At 51.6% G+C, this 24,632-nt stretch overlaps 2 protein-coding genes across 2 annotated transcripts; both read right to left on the bottom strand.

The window, feature by feature from the left end:
* Nucleotides 1-462: 462 nt before the first annotated feature.
* Nucleotides 463-7,565, bottom strand: LOC144947641 (thioredoxin domain-containing protein 12-like). The gene is made up of 7 exons (XM_078876875.1): nucleotides 6,529-7,565; nucleotides 4,440-4,503; nucleotides 3,901-3,953; nucleotides 2,928-3,001; nucleotides 2,137-2,200; nucleotides 1,781-1,861; nucleotides 463-844 (listed from the first exon to the last, which is right to left on the bottom strand). The coding sequence occupies exons 1-7, from the start codon at nucleotides 6,608-6,610 to the stop codon at nucleotides 795-797; spliced, it is 468 nt and encodes a 155-aa protein (XP_078733001.1). The 5' UTR covers nucleotides 6,611-7,565; the 3' UTR covers nucleotides 463-794.
* Nucleotides 7,566-7,658: 93 nt separating this feature from the next.
* On the bottom strand, nucleotides 7,659-24,112 carry NADK2 (NAD kinase 2, mitochondrial). The gene is made up of 12 exons (XM_078876874.1): nucleotides 23,344-24,112; nucleotides 21,783-21,871; nucleotides 19,918-20,006; nucleotides 18,921-19,002; nucleotides 17,459-17,542; nucleotides 16,717-16,853; nucleotides 15,673-15,760; nucleotides 15,259-15,354; nucleotides 13,968-14,023; nucleotides 13,475-13,528; nucleotides 12,436-12,559; nucleotides 7,659-10,957 (listed from the first exon to the last, which is right to left on the bottom strand). The coding sequence occupies exons 1-12, from the start codon at nucleotides 23,722-23,724 to the stop codon at nucleotides 10,819-10,821; spliced, it is 1,419 nt and encodes a 472-aa protein (XP_078733000.1). The 5' UTR covers nucleotides 23,725-24,112; the 3' UTR covers nucleotides 7,659-10,818.
* Between the last annotated feature and the right edge of the window lie 520 nt (nucleotides 24,113-24,632).

Below are 24,632 nucleotides of genomic sequence, written 5' to 3'. Positions count from 1 at the left end.
CTTAACCTGGGGTGTACGCACCCCCTGAGGACACGAGATGCTCTTTCTGGCGGTGCGAGACATGGCAACATTTTGTTGAGAAGGTAAATAATCGAAAACAAATTCAGCACGGGCACGTAAGTTACAATTTAGTTTCATTAAACCTCCTACGTATTTATTAACATAATACATTTTTTTAACGATCCAGAACCAAAGGGGTGCAGGCTGCAGTAAAGTTTAAGGACCACTGGTGTATCAGGAGACAGACGAACGACGGACATTGCATTTTGGTTGTATGTTTTTAATTTGCACGTTCCTTTGTACAGTGAATGGTCTATGGTGTTGTGGCCGCTGTCGCCGTGATTAGCGATCGCGATGTGGAACCACTTTGCGCGGCGCTTCTTGGTGTAACGACGCGAGTGAGTGAGGAGGTGCGCCGTTGAAATTCCACGTTACCATGACGGTTTTCTTTATTTACAGATCCTCTGCACAGCTCAGCACACACACACACGTGTGTAGGTAGGCAAGTAGAGCTTTACCCTAGTAAACCTGACCAACATTGAGCGCAATCGTTGGGCACAACAACTGGTTTTGACTACGTGCCAAATAACGTTAGCCCAACGTTGTTCAGCGTGTTCGTTGAGTTAGTGTGGCCTGCTTGAGGTGTGAACGTATCGAGACAGAGAGACGTGCGGCGATTCTGGTGATGGCTTCGCAACAAAGTAGGCAGCAGGGCAGCTGTCACGGTGGTATCACGTGGAGACGATGGTGGTCCGATGATGATGATAATGGTGGTGTTGGTTGTGGTGTAGTCACTACAGCTCACGGTAGGCCAACTCCTTCGCCTTGTCCATGGATTCCTCAACTGCGTTCAAGAGAGGGCAAAACGTTACATTATAAACGAGACGACGATTATAATTATAATGCTGTTTATATTATCCTTGTTATTGTTATAACGTTTGTTTACCCACAAAAGCCTCAGCAAGATATGAATAACCTCGCGTGGTATAGAGGAGGTTATGGGTTCGATTCCGACCCTGACAGCCTGTATATTTGGAGTTTGTGTGTCTCTCTCTCTCACTGTGGTAACATGGATTTTTGTCTGTGTCCTCCAGAGTTTGCATGCTCTCTCCCCGTGGTCATGTGGAATTTTCCCTCCACATTTAAGAAACATGCGTTTAATAGTATCTTAAACGCATGCTATACATTTCTACATGATAAGCCAATTCTTTGAGCTGTCGTTCGTGGCCAGGTCGCTTCTTAAAAATAGCGATATAGCTCAGTGGGCCTTACCTGGGGAAATAAAAAAATGTTGAGTGTTAGTTTAGGTGTTAGAAAAAGTCGTGAGTTGATGGTCCATACATTCGTGAACATGGTTTGGTAGACAGCACGAGGACATGTGGATGATTATGCAGCCTCACTTTACCTGTACAGCTGCAAAGAGTGTAAACGCCACAATAATTCGCGAAGTTCTGCAACGTTTAGTCATTGCCACCCGTGCAAACCTCGTGCTCTGTAAACAACGAGCAACTTTATTCCCGGAGTTAAGGATGTAATGTGTGGAAACAGAAAGGGACGGGAAACAGGGAAGAGAGAAGAGAAAGAATGAGAAATAAGAGGAAAAGGATGAAAACATGGGAGAAAAGGGTCAGGAGAGATGAGGATCGGGGGCGGGGAGGAGAAGGAAGGGATTCAGCGTGGGGGTGACCGCACAGAAGTCACATGGTTTACAGGAGGCTTGGGCTGATTATAGGCAGACGAGAGCAAAGCAGAAAAACGGTTCACTTGTCGAAATACTTACTTTGTTTGCTCAGAGAGTAGTAATACTTGTACTGATGGGCACTCTTGTTGTAGACCTCTTTCATCACCTGCCCATTTGGATCTGCACAGAGAACGTACCACTTGAGCCTTTCTTCCATCATGATGATACAAAAATAAAATTCAACCCTTAACGTGGCGCACAGTATTCACTCGCTCTCCAAAGCAGAAAATGGCTCAGAGGCGCGAGGAACTGCAGACAAGCAGGAAGGTAGCCACGTGGTGAGCCGGTGCCAACAGTTACCCAAGCAGGGAGTGCAACGGGTAGTGCAGCAGGGCATTCAGCAGGTAGTGCAGCAGCAGAATGTGCAGAATTTTACACCGGCGCCCATAACTCACGGAGAAACAAGATGCGTGGGGCGTAGTGTCCGTCCAGCGCAAATTGGTCTCCTTTGGGGTCCTCCTGCCCAGCACGCACACGCACACGCGTACACAACCCGTTAAATTTATTCCACTTGAGGACCCGGACCAGGATGCTCTTTCACGCGAGAGCTGAGCTGCTGTTAAAACACCTGGCGATGCCGGGTGTCGTCTCCAGCAAACCGTCGTCCAAAAAAAAGTGTCAACATTTTGCTCGGGCCTTTCAACATTCCTCATCCTCCGGGTTTGTCCTGAAAAAACAAAACCAGCCGGCTGATTCGCCCATCAGCTGGCAACTTGATTGGCTCTGTCGTTGGGTGGTGGAGGGTTATAGTTAAACATTATACCGGCACGAAGGTCTGACCCAAAAAAAACGATTTATGAATCAGCCACCATCAGATTGACCTCGCCTTCAGAGTGTGCCGATTCGACCTCTGGCCTCGTTTCCAAACGTCAGACGATCCCAAACACCACTGCTGCCACCGTCCGGCTGATTGACAGCAGCGGTGGTGGTTACGCTGCACGTGGCCTGTAATTCAGCATTTTTGGAGGCAGCAGTGAGGTTTGGTGGCTAGCAAACAAAGAGTAAAATTATTTTTGAGTGTCGATCATGTACCATACACTGGCTTGCCAGGAGAAGGCCGTGCAGTATAAGTGCGGGATAATCTTCATCTGTTCCAACTCCCTTCTTGCGTGACTTACAGGAGGCTAGAGCTGGTTTAGTTAGACAGATGATGATGATGATGGTGGTGATTACGTGTGCAACGCACCTCTGTCTGAATCATCACAAAGTCCCCGCTCATTCGATAAATCTTCGTGCTCCCGGAAATCTGAGGCTTCAAATCTGGAGACGAAAACAACAACAACAACAACACAGGTCATGCGGGGTACATACGGCAGTAACAGCCTGGACACACATGGCAGTAATGGACTGGATAGAGTCACGAGAGCGATGCTCACCGTGTCATCGTTTTGTGTCACGTTAAGAAATAAATGTCTATGGCAATGAGCGGATCACGGCTACGACTTTTTGAAAAACCGAAAAACGAAAGCAGCTGCCACGGCGGTGGGGTAACGGTCATCAGCGTGCTAGGACTTGCAACCTGAAGGTCGCCGGTTTGATTCCATCTCCGGGTGCGGCAGTTGAAAGTAATGGACAAGGGACTTAATTTCCCGCGATCTCTGTCCACCCAGCGTTATAAATGAGAATCACCACAGCTAGCCAATCGGCAGGTTGCGCGTGGTGGTGGTAAGATAAAGGGTGGGTACGTCCACCTCTTTCAAGACGTGTGGTCAGCGTGGAAGAGTAGGCCAACTACCTGACATACAGCTCGCTCGAGGAGTGGAGGCCCCTTCCGCGAGAAGTGGCGTGAGCAGGCAATTGCAGGGCTGCGCCTGTGCCTTTTATTCACCCGCACCGCTGTGGCGTTTGTACGGTCGCGAGTGCCAATCAGCGGACTCTTCACTAAAATTCAACCGACTTAATGAGTACATATTTAAAACTTGCAACGTGCCGCTGGAGTCTTCGCTCGCTCTCAGAGGTGCGAGGAGGAAACACAGACGAGCAGGAAAGAGCCACCGGTCAGCCGGTGCTGCCGACAATTACCCATGCTCTGCGGTCCTCTAGATACGAAGATATTACCTGCTAACTAGTGAGCGTTAATACACGTGGGATGAAACCTGAGCACCAGGAGAAACCCTACCACCGAGTACCATGTCAGGACGCGATGCATGGGGATTTACCCTGGCAGCGGGGACACCAATCCTTGTGCAGAACGAGCATGAGCGGCTTTCCACTGCCACAGAACAACACAGAGAGCATGTTAATTCATATTACAGTATTACGCTTGCTTACTCAGGAAAGCCTCACTCTTTGTCCAGAGGGTCCTGCCAGGTTATTGTGGGCAGTAGGGGGGGAGGGGGGAGATGTCGCTGCTGCTGTGCGATCCCAATTGGGTGATTTACAGGCGGTTCAGCATTGGGTTGTGGTTTGTCTAATACCACCGGTCTACACTGTATGGTTGTTTTAGCTATGGAGACCCACCTTACTTGGCGCCGACAAGTGAGGTGGTTCTCCGATTAGCTCGGTTGGCTGCTTACGGTGTGCGTAGGAAGTTCAACATACAGCGCAACAAATCACAACAGCTTGACTGGCCTCTCCTCCCTGTCTGGGAGGACCTGGGGCCGGGCTCGGCGACTGGATATCTGTGAAAAAAGAGCTTTACATCTCATCGGATTCCTCCAGTATGAACAAATATTCAGATTTTAGCCGCACGCAGTACCTGGCCTTGGCTTTCTCCAGACCCATCTCCAGCGTGGGCACCCAGTCGATGTGTTCCCCAAACCCTGCACGCAACGAACACAACCGAACAAATGGACATTCATTGACCGCCCCCACCCCCGTAGGACATGAAGTTAGCGTCAATGCGGTTTCATTGCTCGCGATACGACGATGCGAGATGTATCAATACAGAATCCGATGAGCTATAAAGTTATACTCTTGCTTCTTTCGGTAAAGTCACGTAGGTATAAAATAAAATAAAATAGATCACGACGTTTCGGATGCAACACAAGCGTCCGTCATCAGGTGGGAAAGTGATGACGGACGCTTTCGTTGCGCCCGAAACGTCGTGATCTATTTTATTTTACCGAAAGAACCAAAGAGTATGCATTCCTGCAGTCACGAAAGCTTCAAATCAGCTATAAAGCTCTTTGTCACAGATGTCCAGCGTGGGGCACGGGGTCAGAAGGTTACAACAAACCATACAAAAACACGATAGGAGTGCAAAGTATAGGAAAGGCAAACAAATCACTTTAAAAATATATAAAAATAAAACTCTTTTTTTTTCTCGCCAGGTAACGCCCAACGAGGTATAAACTTATTTTTCAGAAGCGACCTGGCCCCAAATGACAGCTCAACGAAGTGGCTTATCATGTGGAAATATACAGCAGCCAAATAGTCTTAAACAATCAAAACAAGGAGTATAGTGATGGCAGTTTCCCGTAAATAACTGGCGGCGGCGGGTTTGTCCAATAAACGAACGGCTGTTGACTTCGACACAAAATTTGTGCCGGTTGTTATCGACCCAGGTGGAGGGTTTAACACAGCTGTCAACCCCTTATCAGTGCCCTACCTTATTACAGACCAATTCAGACATTGTTGGTCACCCCGTGCCACTTATAAATCTCAACGTTCATCCTACAAAGTCCCATCACGAGGGAGAAACACAAACAGACACTTTTTTTTATGTCCGGATTGAAACGGCTGTACGCCGTATGGATCTGAAAACTCAATTCCCTGTACAAGAAGACGGGGTAGACCGTACGGGTTCACAGTTAATGGGTTAATAATAGGCCGAATCAACCCCCCAAACCACTCGACTACCACTGAGTCGCCTGTACCACTGACTTTACACCTCGTCGTTAGATACTATCAGCCTTGATGTTATCAGTCGCTGAACGCTTTGACGGAGCATTGCAAGGTGTAAATTGGCCTATATTTGGGCCGCAATGAAACAAGGGGGCTTTGTTAATGAGGCGGATATCGCAGGGGTACCCAACCGCCGTTGAATGAGCCCGGTATGTCAAGCACTTACTCCAGTACAGGGCTGCATCCTTTTCCACTGTAGACCAAACCCGGACAACATTTCTCTCAGTCAGCCGAGGTCAATCGAATCAAATCCTGCCACCACTACCACCACCCGAACAGAGACATCCAATGCCTGGGACTCTCCGGGTTCAACCTGGACAGGTGGCGACCCCATTAGACGGGGTGAGTGGACGAGTCTACTCAGTGACTGGGAGAATGAGTTGATGATTGCGTTAAGTCGGTGGTAGTGTAGCCACCTTTTCCATCGTAGACCAAACCCGGACTCATCACTCCGTCAGCCTCGGTCTATACAAACTGCGCGGTAGTCTGTAATCAAGTTCAATACTGCAATACCAAATCTCTAGGTTGCCAATCGACATCCTGCCAATTACCGGGCTATTTAGCTCTGAACCCTGGATCAAACCCTGGACAGCTGGTGACCCCTACTCTAATATCCCCGCACCCCACGCAGCGGCTTTTGGCTGGCCGTCAAACAAAGACGGTGGTCACCGCACCGTGTGCTTTCAGATGCGCTCCTGCGGCCATCTGGAACGCTTTTTCTTCCGATATTAGGAAGCCGCCGGGACGGCGCACTTTTAAATAATCTCGATTGACAAACTCATTTCTTTAGAACTGCCTTTTGCGTTCGAGTTTGTTGTCCTTCCCCCGGCACCTCCGATGAGCACGGTTGGCTACGTACGGGGGTGCGAAAGAAGTTCACCGTGCGCACATACAAACCACATCGGTGCAACCCCCTAAGAGTCCCCGGTGCTGTTACTCACCATCTCCCTTGGACCTCTTCTTGCGTGCCTCGCTGGCAGCCAGCAGGCCGAGTAGGAGGAAGAGCAGCACTGTCCCGCGCATGGCTTTGGTTGATGGGGTTGTCGCGGAGAAGTCCGTGGTTGTAGTCTCGGCTGTAACAGCCTGTGAGGAGGGGGTGGGGGGCACGCGGGGCCGTGCGCGGGAGCGGTTATAAAGTGAGCGGGAGGGCCCTTGTCGCCTGGGTCTATCCGGCCCGGGAGTGCGGCCGGCCGGCCCTCGTCACGGCCGCGAAGGACGTCTCGAGGGCCCTTGTGGACAAAGTACACGTAAGGCATTAGAGAAGACACACCCAAACGATCAATAGAAAGAAAATTTTTTACAAAAGTAAAGGACAACTTTACCTCGGTGATCTCGTCAAGGAGTGTAAACCATCATCACGTGAACTCCGGTCCATCCTCGCAGCGGCGGCTTTTGGCTGACCATCGAACAAAGACGGTCACCGCATCACGCGCTTTCAGATGCGCTTCTGCGGCCGTCTGGAACGTTTTTCCTTCCGATATTAAGAAGCCACTGGCGCTATGCACGTTGAAATCATCTAGATTGAAAACGCATTTCTTTACAACTGCTTGTAGTGTTTACTTTGTCCTTCCCCGCACCTCCGATTAGTGCGGTTCACTTTGTACGGTGCGAAAGCAGTTAAACACAAATACACACAGACACTACAGCGACTTCTACGTAGGATGTCGGTAGTTTGTATCACGAGTGTTGTTCGGCACGCTGGCACACCACGTCCGGCGATTCGCTCCACGTGCCGGGAGCTTGTGTAGTTCAGTTCCTGAAAGAAGCTCCCGGTAGGTGGAGCGAAACGTCAGACACCGTCCCGAACATCACGATGCGGTACGGCCGCCGAACGCACGCAGCGGTCGCCGTACACCTCCGCGGTGCGGTTTTGCGTGCGACGTCGACGTTTGTCTCCGAACGCCACTGCGAGATTTTAGTCGCTCGCCGAGTCGTGGAGCGAAACGTCGGACATCACGGTGAACGACGCCTCGGTGCAACGCGAAACCGCATCGAAAGAGGCAATCGGATGCGCGCGGCAATCCATGGAAAGAAAGAAACGGAAATGAGTTGCACGATAATCGGGGACGGATGCAGAAAACACGTGTCTTTATTTCGTAATAAAAAAAACCCAATAAAACGGTTTCAAAGTTGGCTTGGCGATGTCCCTGGCAGCAAAAAAATCACTCCCGTCTAGCCAGAGGTTGCGCGACCGTAACAATGCAGCAGCACTGCACAGTCACGGAGCACGAGACAAAAGGACCCCGTGGAGGGCCCTGCGAACTCCACGTCCGTGGAACGAAATCGCCACAAACACGCGAAAGACCAACACACGGGGAGGGATGGCTGACCCACCCCCAGTTTCCTGAAAATGCCATTGAAAATATTGTTCTTCAAAATGCGTCAAACGTCAGGGGGTGAGGGAATCCGTTTCCTTACCGAGGATTGAAAAGGAGTTTTAAATACTTTGTGGCGGGCAACCGCACATTCAACGCACACCACACTTTAAACGTGAACCAACGGCAACGCGAAAAATATATTACGGCTCACGGCGTTTCTAGAAAGTTATAAGACACGGCGTTACCAGGTCAAAAACACTCCGCCCTCTAGGACCCGATCAGCGAGGCTCAGATGCCTGCGGCGACGGATGAACTCGGTTTGCGGGCACAAGTCCGTGTGACGTTAAGTCAGGGGGGTCATGTGAAATGAAATTACGGGCTGCATTCAGCCCGGAGGCCGTCGGTTTGCAACCCCCCTGGCTTATGCGAAACAGCGGAAGGACACCACTCTGAAATATTTCTGACCGCACGCCGAATTCGTGAAACCCCACACAACTCAAAAAAATGTTTTTTTTTACTTTTAAGTGTTTGTATGAACGGAGGAATACTCAGCCAGGCAGTCTAGGAGTTCCAAACATCTCTCTGGCTGACAAGTCGAGCACATCCAATTAGTCCCACAGCTTCAGCTGGGATCGTTGAGAGCTCCGACCAAGGCACGTGTATGTCGATGACAGCTGCAGAGCAACGATCAAACTGCAGGAGTCGGGACACGTACCAACACCACACTAAGGTGTCTACAGAAGCACGTTTGTAATGAATGTATTATTACCTGCTACGTCACAATAAATGATGGCGATGATATTTAAGATGATATTGATAATCATGCATCACTCAATATACTCGTGTCGTGATTGAGAATGTAATGAATGGTATCGGTAAACAACACTGGTCAACAACACTGGTCAACACTGGTCAAAAAAAAAAAAACTTTTTTCTGGCCTGGGATTTTGCAGCTGTTTTAGACTAATTTCAGGGTGCTGATTCCAAATCTGATCTCAGATTTGCTCTATCACATCTCATTTTTATGCTATCGGCATACCCCATTTTCATTGATTTTACCCGAAATTAACTCTGTCACCTATGATTGCAAGTTGTTGCGAGTCAGTGACTGCTTTAGTGTTAAAATATGGTGCTGTATTGTTAGGATAGTGTGTTTATAATATAATTTTATGTAGATATCCACATTTATTTAATATTTTTCTTCTGCAGTTTTTATTGCAAATGCAATATTTGATATCTCAAAAACTGATGCCAGATTTGGAATCAGCACCCCAAAATCACCTTAAAACCGTTGGAATACCTTATGCCAGAAAAAGTGTGTTGACCAGTGTTATTTACCTGCTACGTCACATGGATCGCAGGGCAAAGACATTTGACAATGCAAATGGAACAAGAGCCGAAAAGTGCGCAAATAAGCATGGACAGGTTTGCGATTTCAATTGTGACGAGAAGCCGAGAGGCACGCTTGGAGGAGAGAGCACATTGAGCGGGAATGAAAGTGGGCTTGAGCAGGACACGTCACGGCTAGGTGGTGCGATTGGGCCGGTGGGCGAGACTATGAGTGGAGTGGCAGCCACCACGGAGATGTGGTGGATGCGATGAAATCGCTCGATGGATCATTAGATCGCGGGGACGGTGACGGCGCGGGGATGACTTCACCTAACAGCGGATTGATCACAGCTGCCGATGACGACGATCTTGATAACAATGAAAACCATCGTAGCTCGGGCTGGAGCTGGCTCAGGAAGCGTGCAGACCGCAAGCACGGCGACTGGTTGGCAGTTTCCCTGCCAATGTGGCACAGGCCCCGAGTTCGGCGCTGTCCCCTCCATCGCTTTGGCGGCTGACGTGATGGCCGCCCGCGGGCGTGGCGTATTGCGCAAGGTGCCACTCGACGGCGGTGGCGGCGGCAACGCGTTGAGGTAGCAGCGGTCGTAATTTCTATCCCCAGCACAAACACTTGGCACGGGAGTCAGACTTGCGAGGCAGCCGAGGAAAGGCGCCATCGGCATTAGGGTCTTCGCGGGCACGGCGTTCAGTTGTGGCGCCACTCAAAAACATGTGGCCGGTGTCAAAAAAAGTAACGCAAATGTCGTCTCTCACACAGTGAGAGACTACTAGCCTTCAACTGTTGGGGAAAGTGCCATTAGCGATCACTTTTGAGGGCAGGAACGGCACTCGAGAGGGTGGGTGGGTGGCCAACACCACGCCCAGCTGCCTTTGTCTCGCGAGTGGCGATGTTTACACACCACACAAGGTACTCATTTGAAGCCAAGTCGACCTACGGGAGGCCCAGGACCAGTTCAGATAATCGTCATTGGTGTCAACCGTGAGCACGCTAACCACTACACCACCTCACAACGCGCACACACGCACTCGCACGCACGCACGCACACACGCGCACACACACACAAAGGCGGGAAACCCCCCTACGAGCCAGGCCCAGTGCACTATGTGGCCGATGACGATGACACAGACATCGTGACCAAGACTCGTCCGTCACCGTGCGCGCGTGTGCGGGGGGCGCGGCGGTGAGACTCTTGTTCTCCGGCTGTTTTCGCGTGGATTCGATCGGTCGAGTAAACCGAGCCCGTTGACCGAGAGAGCGACCGATTACTTGAATAACCGGATCACAGCCCGGCCTGTCGCGTACTGGACATCTGTGTGAAAGAGAGCTTCACAGCCCCATCGGATTCCCCCCGCAGCATTAAATAAATATTCTGAATCTTCCGAGACACTGGAGGAGCCCTCCTGACACCGCAGACGCGATGGCGGTGAACGCCTCTCAAATCCGCCTCCGGGTCCTCCCTCCGTGTGTAACGGGGGCGGTCGGGCAGCCAGCGGCGGCTGAGCGGTCAGGGCGGGGGAGGAGGGGGAGTGGGGTAGGGGGGGGCAGGGGGTCGGCTCTCGTGGTCAGGGGTCCAGGTGCAGGGACTTGAGTGCATCGTCCGGGTGCGTGGAAAGCGTGGCCATCGCTCCGTCGTTGAACTCGAAGGAGGTCCCGCCATCGAGCACCAGGCAGGCGTCCCAGCACCGCGAGCGAATCGTCATCCTGACGATGGAGACAACAACGACGACGACGACGACGATCGGCAAGCCAGCGAGTGTGCACAACAACAATATCCGGTGACACGTGTCGCCACGGTGGCTAGGAGATGTTAACTACCTCGGCTGGTATACAGGAGGGCGTGGGTTCGATTCTACCCCTGACGTCTGTAATATTCGGAGCTTGCGTGTCTCTCTCTCTCTCTCTCCGTGATCGCGTGGATTTTTCCCCGGGTCCTACGGTTTTTCTCTCCACATTTATAATCAGCATACATTGAGAGTATTTGGCTGCTTGAAATTTCCACGTGATAAGCCACTTCGTTGAGCTATCATTTGTGGCCAGGTCGTTTCTGAACAAGAGCTATATAGCTCAGTGGGCTTTACCTGGTAAAACAAAAAAAATTGTTTAATAGTTAAATGAAAATAAATGTCATAGTTTAGTACAGCGAACCGACTATCTGGTGATGCCGCTGGTGCGTTGCAGTGGTAAGCATAATGAACAAATAACTCAACACGTTCGTCAATAAAAGCACTCTGTGTGTGTGTGTGGACTTGAAAAGAAAAACATATACAGTAGAACCCCTCTTAACGACCACCCTGTTAACGACTAATCGCTTAATGATGGGCCTCCATAGAGCCCAATGTGTAGTGAATAGTGTAGTGTGACGTGTCGTGTATAGTGTAGTGTAGAGTAGTGTATAAGTGTAGTGTATAGTAGTGCAGTGTAGAGTAGTGTATAGTCATGTAGTGCCTCCATAGAGCCAAATGTGTTCGATTACCGACCATTCCCCTGTTAACGACGGGCTGTTGTAGGTACAGTAAATATTAATTAATGCATTTATTAACCATGCTTCTCTTAATATTATGTCTTTATAATGTTGTTAGTATCTTTATGTATTAATATCAATTGTTTAAATATTATAAAGTACGTTTATTGGGTGAAAAAGGTAACTTTCGATGCTATCGGAATGAATTACGTCTTTGACGTGTATTTCTTATCCTCGCTTAACTACCAAATCACTTAAGGATCAGCTTCGTGGAACCAATTACCGTCGTTAAGAGGGCTTCTACTCCATTGGAACCTCCTTTGCCAGTAGCAAAATATGATCATTGTTTTTTTTACCCTTTAATCTGGCAACAAAACTGGAGTCATGTTTGCATTGACCACAATACCTGCGGTCGGAATGCAAACAAAAAACACAACTCTGATAATGTATGCACTGTCCTTGAAATTGATTGGTCCACACCCGAGACAGCTTTTCTTAGAGCCTAGTCTCACATGGTGTTGGACCAGATGATGCCCTTCGTCACTGGGGTGAGCTACCAGGACCCTTCACCAAATGAACCCTCAGCGCAGCCGGGGTGATGTGCCACAGGTTCATGACTGCGATAGGTGTCCAAACACCTATTGCTGCGTGGGTGGCGTGGGTAGCGTGGGTGGCGTGAGTAACGTGGGTGGCGTGGGTGACGTGCCGGGTGGCGCACCTGGTGGCGTGGCCGTGCGGGCGTGAGTTGGAGAAAACGCGGTTGACGATCGGTTCCCGGATGCTGAAGAACATCTGTGGCTCCTCGGGGTCAAACACCAGTGAGGAGCAATACCGCTCCATCACTAGCGTGGAAAGACAGAGATCCGCTGTTTCGCAAGTGCTGTTAAAGCGAGTAGCACCTATGAAGGGCCGGCACGGAACGCGAGTGGGTGGGTGGCCAGCACCTTGCCCGGCCACCTTCGTCTCCCAAATGGGCGATGTTTATGCATCGCACCAGGTACTTAATTGAGGCTGAGTCGACCTAGGCGAGGCCCAGGACCGGTTTAGATATTCGTCAACGATGTTGGCCGTGAGCGGGAATTGAATTCAGGTTGCCGGGTTCATAGCGCAGTGCGCTAACCATTGCACTACTGCTCCCCATCTAGCGCATGCACACACACACACAATCTAAGATTCTGCACACAGCCACCGACAACTACATTGAGCGATAGCCGTAGTTTGAGTCTTACCCCCCGCCCCCTGGCACGCGTGGGTTAACTCCGGGCACTCCGGCTTCCTCCCACGTGTACAAACTCTCATTGATGGCGTTGACCAAACATCCAAATATAGGATCAAGAGAACTTGGGCGATTGCTGGCAGCGGTTCCGATTGCCCTCTTCCCCGTGGTTTCCCGTGCAAAAACCTGGGCCCGTTACAAATTCTACGGCGTTTTGCGATGCAATTTTCGCGAATAACACTGTATAACATAAAACTATAATCATCACGGTGCACCGGAACGCAACACGCTGATAACACGGGGAGAGAGACATGCAAACACGAAATATAAAGGCGTCTGGGTCGGGATCGAACCCACAACCTCCTGCATACCGGGCGAGGGAGTTAACATCTCGCCACCGTGGTGCCCCAACCAAGACCCGTCAAAGGTTCCGCGTTCACTCATCCTGACGTCCTTGTGGACACGAGAAAAGGTGCGTTGCGTACAGGAGGGGTGCGCACGCGTACGGCACTGACACATAGTACGGGCACGTGGGACTGACCTGTCCTGCAGAAATCCGCGTCGTTGGGCATGGACTGTCCACTGATATCGGTAGCTGCAACGATACACAGGTTCACAGACGAGGTCAAGAATGCACGCTCCTACGCACACGTGCTATGTGGAACAGACAGCGCGCCGATCCCGGTAGATCATCCCTCCTTCGCCGTTCCACGATGGCAAACGTGGCCCGTGTGCGTGCAGCGTGTATCGCGACAGAGATGTGCATTTAGTATTACAAAAACACGGTTATATCTGTGTGGAAGGTGTTCTATTTGTATGGAATAACTAAGCAGACAAATCTCCTCCTTCACGTATCCATCCCTCCATATAAAACAAATGTATAAAAGTAAAAAAATAAATATCCCATCAGCCGTAGGGCCTTCTGGGAGTGCATCAGCTCAGCAGCATTGGTTCAACACAAGCAAACTGGACCAGGTTCCACGTCCAGCATCTCATCAGCAGTCAGGCTTGGTTGTGTAAAAAAATGGCCTTACCTATTTTTAGAACATCCTGCACCGTTTGACTGGCAATCTTATTGATGTTGTACGACCTGTGGATGACACGCAGAGCCAATGGTTATGCAGGATTATCCAATTATAGACACCCCACCGATTTCCCATGGCCCTCTTACTTCCCTTCTCTGGGTGGGGTACGGCAGCAGCCTGCAAGCGGCCCCCCTACTCTGGTTCAGTGCGGAACCACGACGAATGCCATCATATCAGCGTGGCGACCTGAACATCGATCAACGATCTCTCACCGCCTCCAGCGCATCAACAACCCGACCTTCCTTCTCAACGCTTCGTTGAACGCGGGAGTGACCGTGCTGGGCAATGCATCTTGAGATTAGTGGGATGTCTGTGGGGAGAGGCTTTGAAATCTTATATTTATACAGCGCCTTTATCTAAGGCGCTTTACAAGGGTTATGAGTGATACAATGAGGGTAGCTAAAGGTGATACAGTGAATAGGGATGGGGTGCGGGGAGGGAGATTAGTGCATACGAGAATTACGGGGGCAATCTAGAAATGGAGGGAATGATAGGCCAGGGAGAAGAGGTGGAGGCCTTGAGGTCGGAGTGGAAACTAGAAGGGAGGGTGCTTCCTTCATGCGGAGGGGAAGTTTATTTGTTCAACCCCCTCCTGCTACATGGAGGTATATTTGACCATACTTCCCCATCTGGGAGACAAATCACTCGCCACTGATATTAGTCATTGCCGCGAGCGGAACTCGGGTCGCCGGGTTTATAGCGCAACGCGCTAACCACCGCACCACTGCCCCCCCCATTAAACAGTACGGGTAGTGTCCCACACACACAGGCAAGACAAATAAAAAGATCCCCTGCGTAGCCCACGCAGGCTGTTAAGGCAAGTGCTGTTAAGCAAGCAACTGTGAAGGCCGGGGCGGTGCACGAAGGGGGTGGGGTACGGCCAGCACCACGTCCGGCACTGATGTTTTTTTACACACCGTGCACCAGGTACTCAATTCAACGCGAAGTCGACCTCGGAGAGACCCAGCACCGGTTGAGGTATTTCCCACCAATGCTGATCGTAAGACGGAATCGAACTCAGGTCTCCGGGCTCGTAGAGCAGTACGCTAGCCACTACGCCATCGCTCCCCACACTCGCGCAAACTGGCGCAGACACGCGCAGACACGCTCAGAGACGCGCAGAGACGCTCAGAGACGCGCAGAGACGCGAGCATGGCATGGGCCGCAATGCGTTGATACCACTGCAGGCCACGCTGGCGCGTAACGTGTGGGGTCTGCGGAGGCAGCAGCAATGGCCTACCAGGCGCTGGAGCCGCTGCCCGTGCACACGCTGACCCCGGAGCTCTTCTGCTTCTCCCAGGGGCCCCCGTCCACGCTCAGCTCGTAGTAGGAGGCCCTGGGTGCACACGTGAACGGGAGATGTGAACGTCTAAAAAAAGGTCACCACCGACGTTTGCTGCTCCCCGCACGCACACAGGCACACAAAGACTCCCTATGTAGCCCACGCAGGCTGTCGGGGAAGGTGCTGTTAGCGAGCACCTATGAAGGCCGGAACGGCAAACGAGGGGGGTGGGGATGGCCAGCACTGCTCCCGGCCACTTTTGCCTCCCAACCTTCCCAGTGCTGGTGTTTACACACTGCAACAGGTACTCATTTAAGGCTGAGTTCGCTGTAGACAGATGTGGGGTACACCGTGTCTCGGCATAGCAGTCACCTGGAGGAGATGGACTCGCCAATGTAGACTTCGTTTAACGCGCACACAGGAAGTCGCTTGGGCCCGCCCACCAACCCCAGTGTCGTCCCTGTCGACACAACAACACCAACGCCGAGATCGTCACCAGCCATGCTCTATCCACTGCCAGACGGAGCCCTCCTGAAGCATTCGCCAGCTATCACCAGCCGACTCCATCGCTCCATCTCTCCGCGTCGGATGTGCTCTCGGGCGCGTTCCCTCCTTTGGCTGCCGCTCCATCGCTTGTCTCCACCGTCGTCGTCTCTTCTCGCCGTGACGACGCGGCCTGCCCGATGCCGCTCCCCTTTCTCGACAGTTCACGCGATGTCCATAACGCGCGCGAACTCTTTAATCCATGCGTTCCTCTCCTCCTGCCTCTCGTTGCTAACTCCAAGCATGCATCTCTCCAGGCTCATTTGTGCCCTTTTCATCTTTCGTATGACTCCATTACCCTGGGTGCTGCATACGTCACATCCTCCCACCCTAACCCTCATTGACACACCGAGCAGCGGTGGACTCACCTTGAGACTGCACCCGAGACCAATCAAGGAAAAACAAAGCCAGCTGGGCCAGCACCCACTCCGGAGCACATGCGAATGCAGCACAACGCTTCATGAACATATATTTCACTTGTCGGTATCGCCTGCGCTGCCGTAACCTTAGCTGGTTCCAATTTATTTACGCGGCCAATAACAGTGAATCAAATGATAATAATTTGAAACTAATGGGGTTATCCAAGAGTTCCCCTTCTCTTTAACGCATAAATACATTGGCACGACTGAAGTTTTTCTACGTTAGGCGGTACCAGTTTCTGCTCTGGCCCGTGGACTACAAGGTGGCACCAAGTGGCGCAAGGCGCCCACACACCAGCCCGCCCGCCTGCCCGCCCGCCCGCCCGCCTGCCCGCCCACCCGCCTGCCCGCTCGCCCGCCTGCCCGCCCACAAGCCTGTCAGACCGCCCACCTGTCCGCCCACCCGCCTGTCCGACCGCCCACCTGTCCGCCCACCCGCCTGTCCGCCGGTCACCTGCGTGTTTGGCAGCGGCGGCCAGATGCGCCGAGCGGTGCTGCGCCAGGCTCAGCTGCTGCTCGTGGAGGTCCACGGGCACGAGGCCAAGCCCCGAGCCGTCCGTCTCAACGCGGATGCGCTGGCGCCACAGGTACCTGGCCGCGATTGGGTCGCGGGCGCGCCAACACGAGCCTGGGTCAGAGCGCCGCCTCGGGGGATGGTTACGTTGGCGAATACTCCGTCTGGTGGCCAAGAGGGGTCACACTAGTCCCGTCGTCAAAAGACTATTCTGTGATTACCAATGTTTTTGTTTCTTTGTACTTCAGAGAAGAGATAGTGATAGGCAGATGAGAACCTGAGCAGATGCATTGTGTCACAGGATTAAACCAGGAAGTCGTTGTGATTTCTTGGTTTCTGACCTGAAGTTGCTTGGCGCACACTCCAGCGAAACGCGGCGCGTAACTAATCGCGACCACATTTGATTGTGAGAACCCTTTAGCTCATGGTGAATGAGTGACCTTCATCGATAATGATCGGCATGTTAAACGCGTGCACACATGACAATTTCATTTGTTTGGCTATGTCGGGCGGTGGAGAGTTACACAAATAACTTTCGGCCAGACCCGTCATGTGGCCGAACCCAAAAAAAACTATTACAAACCGTGGCATTGGCTGTGATAAACCTACTTAGACGTTGTGTTGCAATGGGTACGCCCAATGGTTGCGGCCTCAGCGGGCCAATTGCACGCCCGACACTCACCTGAAATCACCTTTCTGTAACTTCCGCAGCGCGAGAGGCATGTTGGTGGTGTAGCAGACGGGCAGGCACAGGTGGCCCTGAGACCTACAGCAAACGGCAACAACAGCGGTAGCTTAACAACACCGGCACGCGATCCCCCGGCTCAACACGATTAGCACGGTTGGCTACGTACAGTGAGGGAAAAAAGTATTTGATCCCCTGCTGATTTTGTATGTTTGCCCACTGACAAAGAAATGATCAGTCTATAATTATTAAAATCAATTTATAACATTTTTGACATGCGTTTTTCTGGATTTTGTTGTTGTTATTCTGTCTCTCACTGTTCAAATAAACCTACAATTAAAATTATAGACTGATCATTTCTTTGTCAGTGGGCAAACGTACAAAATCAGCAGGGGATCAAATACCTTTTTCCCTCACTGTATAGTGCGAAAGAAGTTCAACATACTTACAACTGTGAATTCCTACTCAAATGAGCAATGAGGTATGAATGCTCATCTACTGTTTATGAGTGCTGAGCCAGTGGAGGGAATTCCATGTTCCTATGGCAGGGGTGGGTTTTTCCATAGGACAGCCACCACTGACTTCGCCATAAATAGATGTTCACTTTTATTGACCTCGGAGGGAAGACGATGGACCAAGTCAACCCCTGCCAACCAGGATTTGACCTTGTAACCTTCCGATTGCAAAAAAAAAAAATCGAATGTTTAGTTGTATATAGCGATGTCGTCGTTCATGCAAATTGCATCTCGCAGTCGCTGAGTAGGAACCACAGATAAGTTGTAAGGCTGGCCGTGCGGCGAGCCGTCGCCAAAGATTGCTCTGCAGTTCACTACGTTAAGATATTTTCAGTCAATTGGTGAGTGTTTATACTGCACGTGGGAGCAAACCGAAGCACCCGGAGAAAACCGACGAATGTTAGGGGGCGGGCGATCAGGATCGTGCAATACATTATTTTGATGGCAAGGCGGTGCATTGGTAACACTTGTGTGTTACAGTGAGAAGGGACTTGGGTTCGATTCCCAACTCTGGTGCTTTTCTGTAAGGAGTTCATATGTTCTCCCTGTTGTGCATGGGTTTCCTCTGGGTTCTCCGGTTTACTTCCGTAAAGAAAACGTAACTGTTATGGCCAAAACTGTTATTGGCCCAATGCTGAAAATTGACACTGCAAATTACGCATTTGGGATTACACACAGAGGAGCAACATCGCCCCCTACTGCGTAACCTTGGCAGGACCCTCCTGAAACAGTCTTGAGACTCAGTGAGGTTGTCCTGGGTAAACAAGCGTAATCATGAAAACAGTAACAATAATAATTTGCCAGTGACGTCGGCCGTGGTCGGGAATCAAACTAAAGGTTACAGCGGAGTGCGCTAACCACGGCGCCACCACTCCACACCCCCGCCTCACTGCACGGTGGCGTAGCCCTTGAAAACGTTCAAGAACAATCCGATGGGCGCGTACCTCTCTGGATCGGTGTTGACACCAATGACTAGTTTCCTGGGGTCATGGACCTTGCTGGCCGCCAAAAGTAGGGTGCCGTCGCCTGCCACGAAACCAGAGAGCAAACACAACACACGCCTCCGTGAGCACTCCCAGGGGACGCTGCCGCATGGGAATCGTAACTCATTCTGCCAGGCAGAGGTATGAGAATTCTGGGCTGGGCGGTTCTGATATCACTCACCGCCAGAGGTTGCAACCGGGTACCCGATACCGGTACCCTACCCGATACCCGGCTACCCGTACCCGGCTGGGTACGGGTTAGCCGTTTGCGAGCCTGGTGCGGCCGGGTACGGGTACGGGTGGGCCGTGAGTCACTGGTGAGTAACCGTTTGTCACTCATTTCGGGTAGGGTACGGGTACGGGTAGGGAACGGGTACCCGTACCCGGCCGGCCGGGTACGGGTACCCATTTGCGACCCTGGTGCGGCCGGGTACGGGTACGGGTAAGGAATCAAAACCCGTTTGAGACCTCTGCTCACCGCTGCGACATTCACCACGCCAGTGCACCGACACCCGCGCCACCGACCGCTCCAGGCTTGGATGTGCGACACGTAAACGATACGCCAATGCTGCATTTAGGCCAACGAATTGAACAAAACTATGCGAACGAGACGCAGCAAAGGAGGAACGATACATACGAGGTGACCAGGGGCGTAGCGTGGTTGGCATGTGCCCTGGTGCAAGAAATGATATGCCCCCCTGTCCCCCCCCATCCATTGCCCCCCCCCCCATCCACCACCTATTCGTATCCCAATGCCTGGACCCATCCGGCCCGTGGGCCACGGTGGATTTGCACCGCCCGCACACTCGATAGCTACGCCACTGTCGGCCGCCTTGACTGAGAGAAACGACTGCTCATCGCCGCGTTGGCGTAGGACCACGCACCACGATGCACTTGGGCAAGGGGACTTGGCAACGAGCACGCCGGCGCGCCCCCCCCCCCCCCCCAACACACGCACCTCCCGCAGAGATGATGGTGTCAGCCCAACTGACGTCGTGCTCGCAGTAGTCGTGCCTCTTCACCACGCGCACCTCCACGCCGCTCTCCCTGCAAGACAACGCGCGTATGATGGCGCAACAAAGATTCCTGAATCCATCTGCGTGGAGCTCTGCGTACTGCCGGGCTCTCTGAGTTTCCGTCCACATGACGCCAAACGCCCGTGAATGCAATCGGCCAAACATCGTCGATGTAGCGGGAACCTCCTGGAAATGAGTGTCGAGACTCAGTGACGGTTTGCCTGGGTGGATTCAAGGACATCACTTAACAGGGGAAACGATGGTGCATTGGTTCCTGCACCGCACGATAAACCCAGCAGCACGAGTTTGGGAGTCCCTGGCGAGCACGGTGAAGTATGGTCAAACATTCCCAATGACTGACATGGCTTGGGGAGGCCTACATCCAGCAGTGGATTGGCAGAGGGGCTGTAAATGATAAATGATTAATGTATGAAGAACATAATGCGTTAATGCAACCCCCGCAGCCACCAGGTGCACCTCGAGTCACCACAATAACTCAAACAAACGAATGAATCACTGAACCGGAATCTCTTCATTGCATCACTCGGGGAGGGGTGGAGAGAGGGAATTGATCCACTCTGCAATGTACAACCTGCCCCGAAGGGGACTTTTATAAATACATTTGGCAGGCAAGACAAAGATCCCCCGTATAGCCTTGAACAGACTGTTGGGTCAAGTGCTGTTAGCGAGCACCAATCAAGGCCAGCACCGCACACGAGGTGGGTGGGTGGTCAGCACCACGCCCGGCCGTCTTGGTAACCCGAGTGGGGATGTTTACACAACGCACCAGGTATTCATTTGAGGCTGAACCGATCTAGCGGAGGCCCAGGACCGGTTCAGATAATCGTCCCTTGGCGATGGCTGTGAGCGGGAATCGAACTCGAGTCGTCGGGTTAGTTGTGCAGCGCGCTAACCACTGCACCACCGCTCCCACTTGGTCGGCAACAACACATTAACACACACACCTTGGTGTCTGTGTTAATGTGTCACACACCCACCTTGGTGTGTGTTAATGTGTCACACACCCACCTTAGTGTGTGTGTTAATGTGTCACACACACCAACCTTGGTGTGTGTTAATGTGTCACACCCACCCACCTTTATGTGTGTTAATGTGTCACACACACCCATCTTGGTGTGTGTTAATGTGTCACACACACACACCTTGGTGACACATTAACACACCCACCTTGGTGTGTGTGTTAATGTGTCCCACTCCCATCTTGGTGACACATTAACACACACACTCCTTGGTGTGTGTTAATGTCACACACCCATCTTGGTGACACATTAACACACACACAACTTGGTGTGTGTGTTAATGTGTCACATACCCACCTTGGTGTGTGTTAATGTGTTACACACCCACCTTAGTGTGTGTGTTAATGTGTCACACACACCAACCTTGGTGTGTGTTAATGTGTTACACACCCATCTTGATGACACATTAACACACACACAACTTGGTGTGTGTGTTAATGTGTTACACACCCACCTTAGTGTGTGTGTTAATGTGTCACACACACACCTTGGTCACTTCTGTCAAGACGGTCTTTGCAGTGACACAATTGACTGACACTGACAAAATTAGAAACCCAGTGTTGTTGCCAATTTAGTGCAGCTCAAGACGCTCGGAGTGGCGCACAGACAATTTGTTGTTTGCAGGCCGTTACAAAAGCGTTCGGCCCTTTATGTGGCCGGGGCGAAGTGAAGTCTTGGGTCGTGTCTGGCCTCCCACGGTCAGTAGGGGACCCCAACCACCACCACCGCCACCGCCGTGCAAGACAGCAGCAGAGGTCGGCACGTACTGCAAGCTGCTGATGAGGTGAAGGACGTGCTTTCGGTGGACGTGGTAGCGCTCCAGAAGGCCGCCGTAGTTGGAGCCCCGCAATGCCAGCTAGCGAGAACAGGCACACGGAGAGAGACTGAACTCAACAACAAACTATAAACTACATCTTTGTTTTACTTGAGCATATTGGCACAAGACTAGAAGTGGAAACAAATGACATGTACAGAGGACTATCTGCCCAGTGATGGTGATGATTTTTTTTTTATTTTACCAGGTAAGGCCCACTGAGCAATGCAGCTCTTTTTCAGAAGCGACCTGGCCACAAATGATAACTCAACGAAGTGGCTTATCACGTGGACATTTATAGCAGTCAAACACTCTCAACGCATGTTTCTAAATATGAAGGAAGAAACCGGAGGACCCGGAGAAAAATCCACACTACCACGGGGAGTTGGACATGCAAACTCCAAAAATACAGCAGGCATCAGGATCGAACCCACGACGACCTCCTGTATACCAGGTGAGGTAGTTAACATCTTGCCACCGTGGCACCGAATTGTCAAAAGTAGCAACAGCAGACCTGTCAACCCATCCGTTTAACCCTTATTCTTGTACAGGGAAAGTTAGTTGTACAGGTCCATACGGCGTACGGCCGTTGATATACGGGCAAAGTCATGTTTGTGTCAATTTGTGTTGTGTTTCTCCCTTGTGATGGGACTTTGTAGGATGAACGTTGAGATTTGTCAGGGCACGAGATGACCAATAAAGTCTGAATTGGTCTGTAATAAGGTAGGCACTGATTAGGGGTTGACTGGTCTGCAACAGTCTGAAGAGATTGTTTTGCTCAAACGTTGCGAGTCAGGGTGAGTTAGCGTGGTGAGTGGTTTGTGCATGTGTCTGTAAGGTGAGCACAGGGTGAGGGGTCCTCACCAGTTGCCTAAAGTTCTTCCTCAAGGAGTGGGTGAGGAGTGTGGTGAGGAGCGTGGTGAGGAGCGTGGTGAGTGGTGGTGAGTGTTGTGGTGAATGTTGGTGAGTGTTGCGGTGAGTGGTGGTGAGCGTTGGTGAGTGTTGTGGTGAGTGTTGTGGTGAGTGTTGGTGAGTGTGGTGGTGAGTGTTGTGGTGAGTGTTGGTGAGTGTGGTGGTGAGTGTGGTGGTGAGCGGTGGTGAGTGTGGTGGTGAGCGGTGGTGAGTGTTGGTGAGTGGTGATGAGTGTTGTTGAGTGTTGTGGTGAGTGTTGTGGTGAGTGGTAGTGAGTGGTGTGGTGAGTGTTGTGGTGAGTGTTGGTGAGTGTTGTGGTGAGTGTTGGTGAGTGGTGTGGTGAGTGTTGGTGAGTGTTGTTGAGTGGTGATGAGCGGTGGTGAGTGTTGGCGAGTGGTGGTGAGGGTGGTGAGTGTTGTGGTGAGGTTGGTGAGTGTTGGTGAGGTTGGTGAGTGTTGGCGAGTGTGCTAAATGCACACGAAGCGTGCAGGACAAGGTGACAGAGCCGAGTCACATGCCCACTGTGAAGATGCGAGCCGCGTGTGTTGAGTATCGCTACAAAGCCGCTCCTCACATGGTGAGGGTGAGCGCCTGTTGCTCACCAGCTGCCTGAGGTCCTCCTCGGACAGGGCGGCGCATTTGTATCGCTGCTGCTCGAACTCGTAGCGGGTCGTCTTCTCGAGCACCAGAGCCCGGGCCACGCGGGGCGGCTCCGTGGAGCCTGCGCCTTTCCTGCTCGGCCCGCCGGGAAAGTGACGCCTCGCCGGGCGGGCGCAGTCCGACCGACCGCCCCCCTCGGGGTCCACGCGGCCCGATGGTTTCGCAGCAGTCGCCGCCGATGTCGTCGTCTCTCCGATAGAAGCAGACAAGCCGGGTGGTGGTGGTGGTGACGATGGTGGTGAAGTGTGGGGACAGGGAGATACACTCAGGGCTCTGCGGCCCAGAGGAGATAAGAGGAAACCCGAACAGAGAAGTCGTCTCATGGCACCGCTGAGTGAGTGCGAGGTAGTGAGATTGTCCCCTCCTCCTGCTCCACCACCTCTCCTCCTGTCACCCTTTTACGACTGTTCCCCACTTCTCTCCTTTCCTATCAGCTCGAGCCCTGCAAGTGCTCACTCACCCCCTCCACCCCCCGTGGTCTCTCCCACCACCAGTAGTTCAACCCCGTTCCTCTCTTCCTCATTCCTGGCTGCCCCAGGTCCTCTCCTCCACCCCTCCTCGGTCCTGTCCTTCGCAAGTCCTTCAGTCGTCTGAACTCTTATCCTTCAGGTCTCAAAGTCCTCACCTACTGCCCACTCTGTTCATCAAGTCTCCCGTTAACCCTCCTCCCATCTTCAACCACACCAACTCCTCTCTCATCATCCTGTCTTCCACAATAGATATTCTCTCTCTCCTCCCCCTCCCAAATCCTTTCAACAGTCAAGGACCCTGACTATACTTTAAAAACGATACATATGATAATTGTTTTTTTAACCTTTTTATCTGGCAACAAAACTGACACCTTTTTTTACAAGGAGTCATGTTTGCATAGACCACAATACCTGCAGTCGGAATGCAAACAAAAAACATAACTCTGATAATGTATGCACTGTCCTTGAAGTTGATTGGTCCACACTCGAGACAGCTTTCTTTAGAGCCTAGTCTCACATGGTGTTGGACCATATGACGCCAAAAGGCACACAACTCAAAGACAATGCACCAGAAAGCTGTCTCGGGTGTGGACCAATCAATTTCAAGGACAGTGCATACATTATCAGAGTTATGTTTTTTGTTTGCATTCCGACTGCAGGTATTGTGGTCAATGCAAACATGACTCCTTCTAAAAAAGGTGTCAGTTTTGTTGCCAGATAAAAGGGTAAAAAACCAATTATCATATTTTGCTACTGGCAAA

Source organism: Lampetra fluviatilis, chromosome 46 (assembly GCF_964198595.1).
Source record: "Lampetra fluviatilis chromosome 46, kcLamFluv1.1, whole genome shotgun sequence".
Lineage (NCBI taxonomy): Eukaryota > Metazoa > Chordata > Hyperoartia > Petromyzontiformes > Petromyzontidae > Lampetra > Lampetra fluviatilis.
Note: the sequence above shows the minus strand (reverse complement) of the source record. Positions and strands in the feature narration are given on the sequence as shown.

What these genes read in the sequence shown, in the direction of transcription:
- LOC144947641 (XM_078876875.1), bottom strand. Translation starts at nt 6,610, where the DNA reads ATGCGCGGGACAGTGCTGCTCTTCCTCCTACTCGGCCTGCTGGCTGCC. An exon ending in GAAGAGGTCCAAGGGAGATG is followed by an intron (nt 4,504 to 6,528) that starts GTGAGTAACAGC and finishes CGTTGCGTGCAG; the next exon opens with GGTTTGGGGAACACATCGAC. An exon ending in CCCACGCATCTTGTTTCTCC is followed by an intron (nt 1,862 to 2,136) that starts GTGAGTTATGGG and finishes TTCTCTGTGCAG; the next exon opens with ATCCAAATGGGCAGGTGATG.
- NADK2 (XM_078876874.1), bottom strand. Translation starts at nt 23,724, where the DNA reads ATGAGACGACTTCTCTGTTCGGGTTTCCTCTTATCTCCTCTGGGCCGC. An exon ending in GTCAACACCGATCCAGAGAG is followed by an intron (nt 17,543 to 18,920) that starts GTACGCGCCCAT and finishes CGTTTGCTGTAG; the next exon opens with GTCTCAGGGCCACCTGTGCC. An exon ending in CGCGGATTTCTGCAGGACAG is followed by an intron (nt 12,560 to 13,474) that starts GTCAGTCCCACG and finishes TTTCCACGCTAG; the next exon opens with TGATGGAGCGGTATTGCTCC.